Here is a 9,603-nt window from a genome sequence, read left to right as displayed (position 1 = left end):
TTATGTCCTTAGTCCAAGAGCTTTCAACATTTGCTGTTCTAAGAGGTCTGGAATGGAACAAACCAGTCATGAAAATTTAATCACTGGAATGTAATACATCTGGACAGTACAAAAAATGCAACCACAATAGAAAGCTTGTGTCAATTCTTTGACAGGAACTAATATGAAGGTAAACCATGATTCATGAGGTACAAGTATGTAGTCAGATGGATCTAAATTTAAAGCTACAAGCATAAACTACTTGCCTGATCTTTTATGTTCCTTCATATAGTTCAAAGTATCCATGTTCTTGCAGCTGCCCCAATATCCACAAGATCACAAATAACAAATCAGAAAGAAAAAAGTTGTGCTGTGCTAGTTTAATGGTCAAACATGATTTTACAGGAGCAGTGTCCATACAAATGTCTCAGAACATCAGTTAAACAGCTCAAATTTGGATAGTGACACTGAAGTTGCCAACAAAACATGATGTTTGCACATTTTGCCTGGAGTGCTGGCAGTTACTGTCTCAAAAGTTACTTTCAACCTTAGCAGAAGTTTGGAATGAGTTTGCTTTACAGGACTAGGGATGCCACTGCCAGAAAACTCAGGTAGAGTTGGTAGGTTCACAGCTGGAATTTGATTGCTCTAGGAACACAAACACCTTTAGAAAGTCAGGAAATATTCTGCCCAATTTACAGCATGATATTTGACAGTGTTAAGAAATAAGGCTGTGGCAACCCTACTGAATAGGTATAGTAGCAACAATCTTCTGCATCAATAGTGACACTGATCCATACTTCATAATTTTCACTTTCACAATGATTTCTGGCCAAAAACATGTCTTAAAATGATCACTCCCTTAAAGCATTGTGGATAAAATTTATGAACTGTAAAAATCTCATGATGAAAAGGCAGTCAGTCTTCGAGACATGCCAGTGTCTCTACTTTAAGCTCTGCTTATGGATACAAGACCAGGTTGATCAGCCTGGCTATTGATCCACATCCAAGTGGCAGTAGATCTCACTAGTTACGTTCAGAGGGTCTGTATCAAACCTCCCAACTCAAATGTTCACTGACCAGGTCAAATGTGGTAGACCTGGTAGTAATTTCTTAACTGGGGCAACTGCCAGGACTCCTCCTTCCAAAAGGGAGGTTTATTTCAAGGGGAGAAGATTAACAGAACCCACAAGTATCACATGAATATGGTGATTCCAATTATGCAAGTCAATGCTGCAGATACCACCAGGCTACAATTAAAATTTTACAGTTTCAAAGATAGAAATGCAGAACACATGAATAGTGTAAAGTATAAGAAAAAGACATTAGACAAGTCTCAATGAAATTTAGCTCTGACCACAATACTGCTTAGGCAACCTCTTCATCCTCCTCAAATTCACCCTCTTCCTCAGCTGTAGCATCCTGATATTGCTGGTACTCAGACACCAGGTCATTCATGTTGCTCTCAGCTTCTGTGAACTCCATCTCATCCATGCCCTCACCAGTGTACCAATGCAAGAAGGCTTTCCTCCTGAACATGGCAGTAAACTGCTCAGAGATGCGTTTAAACAGCTCTTGGATGGCTGTACTGTTGCCAATAAAGGTGGCAGACATCTTGAGGCCTCTGGGTGGGATGTCACAGACAGCAGTCTTGACATTATTGGGGATCCATTCAACAAAATAGCTGCTGTTTTTGTTCTGGACGTTCAACATCTGTTCATCCACCTCTTTCATGGACATGCGACCTCGGAAAATGGCAGCAACGGTCAGGTAGCGGCCGTGTCGAGGATCACAGGCTGCCATCATGTTCTTGGCGTCAAACATCTGTTGGGTAAGCTCAGGTACTGTCAGGGCACGGTAATGCTGGCTACCACGGCTTGTCAGAGGAGCAAAACCTGGGATGAAGAAGTGCAGGCGGGGGAAGGGGACCATGTTCACTGCTAGTTTACGCAGGTCAGCATTGAGCTGACCAGGGAAACGCAGACAGGTTGTTACACCGCTCATGGTGGCTGATACAAGGTGGTTCAGGTCACCATAAGTGGGAGTTGTGAGCTTGAGGGTTCGGAAACAGATGTCATACAGAGCCTCGTTGTCAATACAGAAGGTCTCATCTGTGTTCTCTACAAGCTGATGGACAGAGAGAGTTGCATTATAAGGCTCTACTACAGTATCTGACACTTTTGGTGAAGGCACAACACTGAAGGTATTCATGATTCTGTCTGGGTATTCTTCACGGATTTTACTAATGAGGAGTGTGCCCATACCAGAGCCAGTACCACCACCCAGCGAGTGGGTAAGCTGGAATCCCTGGAGGCAATCACATCCCTCAGCCTCCTTCCTCACCACATCCAGAACAGAGTCAACTAGTTCAGCTCCTTCTGTATAGTGACCTTTGGCCCAGTTGTTCCCAGCACCACTTTGCCCTGAAACAAAGGATGCCATGTTTTTAGTAAATTACATTTTGCAACAAAGGTTAGTTTTAATTTTGCAACTAGTACTAAACAAAGTGTGCAAATTAAATTATATTGCTGGGTACACCATTCACACAAGGCAACAGCAATTTCTACCAGGAACTAGTCACTCATTACAGTTCAGATGCAGTTAATTGGATTGTGTACTTGAGGCAAAGTAGTGAAAGAATTGAGTAATGAAAATTCCTTTTAGTAGGCAGCTGGAGTTCAGCTCTTAAGCACAAACTATTGCAATGTCAGATTTCATTAAAAATGTTGAAACCACAGAGGTTAGAGTTTTTGATAAGTGTAGGACATGAGTCACTGGCTTGCCAGTATTTTAATGCTTACATCTAGCTGCCCTTGAAAGTATGACAAGCTATCTTCTTGACCCATAGCAATCCACATGTGGGTTGACCCCCAATGCCCTTTGGGTGCAATGCCAGGAGTTTTGACCTAGTAGTCAAGGAATGGCAATATTTCCAACTCAGGATGGTGAGTGACTTGAAGGGGGCGATGTTCCTATATATCTGCTGCTCTTGTCCTTCTAAAGGAAAGTACTTTATTGGTTGGAGGAACTGAATTTCTGTAGTGCATCTTTAGGAAGATACTGCAGCTACCATGGAGGGGAGAGTGGATGCAGTGCCAATCAAGCAGGCTACTTTGTCCTGGATGGTATCAAGCCTTGGGTCAGCTTGAACAGCACACTAGACTGATGTGTGAATGATGGGCAGGCTTTGGGTAGTCAGTTACTTGCTGCCCTGTTCTAGCCTCTGACCTGCTCCTATAGCAGGAGCTTGTGTTAGGCTGATTGACAGAAAGCAGAGGTAGAACTGACAGCACAAATGATCTCCTTCAGATACAGAGATCATGCAATCATCAACAGGCTCCAGAGAGATCAATTCAAGATTTGTATTCTTATCAAATAAAAGGAATAAGCCTGTGAATTAGAAGGATTACTATCCCTGTCTAAACAGGATAACCTTGACATACATGTAGGAATAAATAAGTGATATTATTCTATAAACCTATGGAAATACCATTTAACCCATCTAGAGACAACTCAAATTTTAGCACATGACCCTTCATTGAGACCAGCTGCACTTTACAAGAGCTACCAGCTCTCAGATATTTATACAAGCTTCACTTACCAAACACAAAGTTATCTGGCCTGAAGATCTGACCAAATGGCCCAGAACGTACAGAGTCCATAGTACCAGGTTCCAGGTCCACAAGGATAGCACGAGGAACATATTTGCCACCTATTGAAAGTTTGTAGGGTTAGATTACTGCTACATAGCAAGCTCAAATCAAAAATAGGTAACAGACAGACAGGAGTACCTGAAGCTTCATTATAGTAGACATTAATTCTCTCCAACTGCAGGTCAGTGTCACCATGATAGGTTCCAGTGGGATCAATGCCATGTTCATCACTGATAACTTCCCAAAACTGAAGACAGAATATTAAAACATCAAGCTCATGTTGTGGCTAATACATGTCTACAATTATAATTCCAGACTGAATGAGCAAACTGCTTTAATGCAAGACTTTAAAAAAGGATTTGCATCTGCTCCCACTGACTTGAAATACATTTGTTGCATAGTACCTTTCTCTGCACTGGTGAGAAATTCTCATTCACCCACAGATAATTTATTTTCACTGACCCTTTTAAACATCTGGACATTAAGTGGAAACAATGAAAGCTATTTCTATCTTTTGGAAAGCTCCCTCTAGCCACAGAAAGAGGAAAACTATTAGTACAGCAAGCTTGTGCAGCCTAATAATGAGCAAGTCACCATCATGTTAAAGGAATTACTGTTGTAACCACAAAGCAGACTAGTTTTGAAGAGGAAAAACAATCCTGAGCCAGGTCATATTTTCAGACTTCAGGGTCATTGCCTCTCTCTCCCCCCAACCCATAAATGGGCACAGCCACATTTTAGATGAAGTTTGTGACATTGGAATGCTGCTTGGAACTACTGCATTGTCATTTTAATGACATTTCTGGCATATTTATCTCTACACTTGTAGAGAATTTGAAAATATGCTTTAAGTTTGAGGTCTTTTAGCTTATATCACCTTTCACTACTTGGAAAGCCACTTCCATTTTTCTTACTCAAATTCCCTAACATTCAAAAACTTCCATTAAGACAGTACAAGATCACCTCATTGCAATCCCTTTACCATGTGCCAGAACATATTTCTTCACATTTACAGTTGATGACTTGGATCACTTAAGTAAACATACCTATTTATTCATCTGTGACCTTGGTAGTTGTAATAAGCAAACAATACCTAGTCTGCAAAGGGATTCAGACCAGATAAGGAGGCAAAAACATGATTGAATTAATATGGAAAGCTGGGATTAGGCACTTTGAGGGGAAAATTTAAATGGAAAATAAACCTTAGGAATGGTATAATGGCATTGGAGGTTGTACTATGTACAATAATGATACCTGGACTTGAAGTTATATTTGGAGTCAGGAGTAATGCACTGCCTGCAGTGATAAGTCACCTATTCAAGACAGGAGTAGTTTCTTCAGTACTGTATCTGTGAAATTCATTACTGTAAGGGCTGCAGATACTATTGAGTATATGCAAGACTGATGTATGAATTTTTAAGTGATTGAGAATCAATTATTAGTAGAGGCAGAAAAGTCAATTTGGAACATCAGATGAACCAGTTTTATTGAATGATGAAACAGACTTATGGTCTAATGGCTTACTGCTCATTTATCTTAGGGTCTTGTACGTGGCAGCAAGCCTCTTTACCCCCTAAAGCGATCCCTATGCAATGCTCCTGCATCCACAGTCCTGTTACTTTTATGCTATCCCACACTAAATTCTGCTAAGCTATTGTCTTTAGTCAGATGTGGGCCTCTGCTCTCACCTCCACTTTAAATCAAATGGGAGGGGAAAAAAATCACACCCAAGTGTTGTGTAGGTGTGTATTGTACCTTTATGAGGGTGAAAGCTGGTAAGGACTGAAAGCAGTGTGCTAACAATTTAAAGTTGGTTGTGAAACAAATAGCTGGAGATGCATTCTCATGGTACACAAATTTGAATTCGGCCAGTTTAAATTATGCCGATAGATACCAAAACCCAATCAAATTTGAATGTTGTGATGACATCAAACCAACAAGATGGTCTGATGTTTTGGCGTATATAAAAAAACCAGGTATATTTGAACAGCTGGGGAGAACTGAACAGCAAGGAGCAGCTCAACCAACTGCTAACAATAGCTCTGAAAGATACCTGTCCGTAAAAAAGTCGTGCATCATAAGATGAATGATGACTACAGGAATCTACAGAGAAAGTTCAACATCTGAAGACAACTGGTTTGGAAATGTGTTTTTGTAAATCTTAAAAATTGGGGTTTTCTTTAAAAATCAGAACAGTACTGTAGAGAGGTAAAATATAGGTTTAAGAGAAAAAGGGTTGGAAATAGTTGTCTAATGCTCTCATTTGAATTTAAAAATTGTTAATTTCTTTAAATAGTAATATTGGGGATAGTTCTTTGCCACTCAGTTTCAGATTATGGTATGAGAAGAGATTCTGTCTGGTTTGATTTAAAGGGGTTTACCACATCATAAACCAGATTATTGCTCTGACTCCAGTCACTTATTCTATTATTTCCTTTGCTTCATTTAGGTATAATTCAGAATTCACCATCCAGCCAAGATTTTGATAGCCTCTAATAGCTACTTTAGTTTTGAAGCTATTTTAACATGCTCTTACATCCAGGGCCTTCAGCTTTAAGAAACAAGATCTACATTCATTGTTGATCTCTAGAACCAGGTTTAAATTTTTTTCTGCACTCCATCAACCCTTACCATAGGTGTCTCATTGCAAGCCTCCATTACCAGGAGGACAATTTGCCATCATTGTGCCCACAGTCCCCATAATCACTTATGAATACAAATTAAACTCTTTCTGGGATGCAGCTTGCTTTGCAAAATTTAATGCAAAATATCTTTTACATTTCAGATTTCAGTGATTACTGCCCTTGACAAAATTTTGCAAGTGTGAACATCCAAATTAGCAGTTGATGACAATTACAATAATTCATATTAAGCCAGGTGATAGAAGATCCACTATAACCTTAGTTTAATATTGAAACGTTAAAAAAAATCAGATGTGATATAAACTTTGTTTCCTTGCAACAGACCCTCCCAAACTCCATACAACGATTAATCTTCTTTTCCACTCAACTGGGTTAATAAATGAAAGTGAATGCTCAACTGAAGCCAAGGCTGAAAATGTGTTGCTGGAAACGTGCTGGTCAGGCAACATCCAAGGAGCAGGAGAATTGACATTTCGGGCATAAGCCCTTCTTCAGGAATAAGGAAAGGGTGTGAGGACACTTTCCTCATTCCTGAAGAGCTTATGCCCGAAACATCGATTCTCCTGCTCCTTTGATGCTGCCTGACCTGCTGCGCTTTTCCAGCAACACATTTTCAGCTCTGATCTCCAGCATCTGCAGTCCTCACTTTCTCCTCCAACTGAAGCAAAGGCCAATTTAGTGCTTTAAACCCATGGCTGTACTCAGCGCAAGTATATAGTATGCGATGGGGCAAAAACATCAGCTCTTACTTGAGTGGCAAAACTCCAAGAATTTTTCATACGAATAAAATGTATCTGCAATCACTATTCAATAGTATACAAGGCCTAATTTATAACACCAACTTAATAAAAAGTAGAAAATGCAAGTGTTGAAAATAGGTTCAATTCCTGATATTTGGTATCAGGTAATTGCCATCCCACTCAACAGCATCTTTTTACAAAGAATTGCTGTTAAGTGGCCTTTCTATAAGAATGTCTTAAGTTTTCAAAAAGATGTCAGAGCTCAGTCAATTTACTCATACAAAGTATCCTATACCCATGATGTCCAATCAAGTCTCATGGGTGAAATATCAGCCTGATGGTAAAAGCAGTTGAAAATGGCAGAGAAGTCAGAGGCATTGCAACCAAGAATCTTACACTGGATAAAACAAGGCAAAGCTCACACCTCCAATTATGTGATCCACAGTGTGGGAGCTTGTTTTATGCACATTACAGCATGACTAAAGATCAAACAAATGGCTGAGAATGTCTTGAAAAGCCTGTTCCCTCTTCACACCACAGATCCCCTTTCCAGGACCAAGCTAAAATCTTCTAGTTGAAACATTTCTTAAAGCTATTTCTTAAAATACTGCTAAAAAAAGTCTAGAAATTTGAACCAATTACCAGTGAGTGCAAGCCAATTAAATCATGAAGATCAAATCACTCGAGTTGTATTCAAACTTAAGACAATGAGTCATTGCTGTACCAAGCACTAAATCTACAAGTTTTAGTCTTCCACAAGTTCACTGCACAACTACATTTTTCCAAATCTTAACCTTCAGATCTGGAAAATCAGGAGTTCGTGGTAAGCATTAGTTTGGCTCTACACAGAAGCATTGTAGTGAGTAGTAATCTTGAGACACCAAGAGTGCACCTGTTAGCAGTGCTTCAGATATCTGCTACCAAAATGGAGGCCTGTTATCTATCAAGTGGAAAAAGAGGGTGTCATTTTCAGTTAAGAACCCACCTGCAAGAGGGTGGATACCGCACCCGGTTAGACGTCACTGTCAAGCTTAATAGCATCCTCTATCCCAATTCATTAACTAACGCAATTTTGATAAGAAAGTGTCTCAAATGAAAAGGACTGCAGTCGCATCGTTTAATCTAGTGTCAAATCAATCCCACTTTAGAAACAAAACATTCCTAATGAAGGCGTGAACTCTTTCCTAATTAAATTATCGAACTTCCACAAGGGTTAGCTAAGCTCCATCCTGAAATATCACCATCGTTAAGTTTACGAAAAAAAAATACCAAGAGCCGCACGCTGATAAAATCCCCACAAAGGGAGGCGCCCTTCTCTTTGTAATTCCCAGCAACGTTGATCAAAACCCAACTAAAAAAAAAATCACCAAAAGATTGCAGCCTGCGCGTTTCCCGCTACAATAACCGGTTACTCCGACTTTAGTTAACAAACCCATAAGAAAAAAAGGGGAAGTTCTGACTGGGATTAATCACCTCCCACCCCAGAAACAACACCGTAGATCAGGCGACATTAGAGATGCCGGATACACGTTGACGGCGCTGCCCACGATCTTAATCGTCAACGCGGGGTTACTCCCGTGGACTAACCCCCATGATGATCGGGGCGGGGGCGAACCCCACCCCTACCCCTACCGCCGCCGCACTCAGTGACCGAGGCCGGTTGCAGCCGGGCTCCCCGCAGAGGCCGATGCCGCCCATCCCCCGTCCCACACACGCTGCACAAATCAGGGAGTGGCGCTGCAGGGCGGCCATGCTGGAAAGCCGCGGTACAACTAGGCCGCGCCGCGCCGCGCCGCCCAGCCACACACACACACACCTTGGCCCCGATCTGATTGCCGCACTGGCCGGCCTGAACGTGCACGATCTCCCTCATCCTAGCTGCTTTGAGGGGGCTATTGGAGGCTAATTTTAGTTTTGCTCCTTATTCCAAACGCTCCTCCCCCACTACGACGACCACAAAAGACCGAGAAGCGCAAAGTGCAGTGCTACCGCCCGCGCGGTGCCTTTTATTGTAGCCCTGTTTATCCCGCCCACGCCTGCTCTGTCTGATGCTGATTTGTCCACTGTTGTGTCTATCATATAAGGCGTCCCGCCGTCCTTGTCTCTGATTGCTCAGCCTGCCTGTCCATCAATGTACCGCGCCCATTGCGCTGGTGTTCGCAGTGTTTCGTCTTCCATTGGCTGGACTCTGCTGCCTGGCTCGGAACAGCCCCGCCCATTCATGGCTGCATTATGGCATTTTCAGCTGCACTCGCCTTTGCAGCATATGCAAAGTATAACGCACAATGGACTGATTGCAACAACCGCACGGTTCTTTGAGCATTTTTTTTCAAAATTGTATTTTTATATTTAAATACTTTGCTTATATTTGTTTATGCATATTCACATTTGCAGGTTTTACATAGTTTTCGTCATCGGTCGGCAAATATGCGAGACTTGTCTGCTTCATCACATTCAATGCAGCAGATTCATGATTTCCAATGTATTATTTGTCTTGTTAAAAATAATAACTTGCATTAATGCAACACTTTCCATCAGTATCAGACATCTCAAAGGGTTTTGCGGCCAATCAGGGAAGGAGGCTATTCA

At 41.4% G+C, this 9,603-nt stretch overlaps 1 protein-coding gene across 1 annotated transcript; it reads right to left on the bottom strand.

Moving 5' to 3' along the window:
• Positions 1-344: 344 nt before the first annotated feature.
• On the bottom strand, positions 345-9,009 carry LOC140469640 (tubulin beta chain-like). The gene is made up of 4 exons (XM_072566339.1): positions 8,831-9,009; positions 3,771-3,879; positions 3,581-3,691; positions 345-2,402 (listed from the first exon to the last, which is right to left on the bottom strand). The coding sequence occupies exons 1-4, from the start codon at positions 8,885-8,887 to the stop codon at positions 1,348-1,350; spliced, it is 1,332 nt and encodes a 443-aa protein (XP_072422440.1). The 5' UTR covers positions 8,888-9,009; the 3' UTR covers positions 345-1,347.
• Positions 9,010-9,603: the final 594 nt, after the last annotated feature.

The sequence above is a fragment of the Chiloscyllium punctatum genome, chromosome 49 (assembly GCF_047496795.1).
Source record: "Chiloscyllium punctatum isolate Juve2018m chromosome 49, sChiPun1.3, whole genome shotgun sequence".
In the NCBI taxonomy this organism is placed as follows: domain Eukaryota; kingdom Metazoa; phylum Chordata; class Chondrichthyes; order Orectolobiformes; family Hemiscylliidae; genus Chiloscyllium; species Chiloscyllium punctatum.
This window is presented reverse-complemented; position numbering and strand designations above follow the sequence as displayed.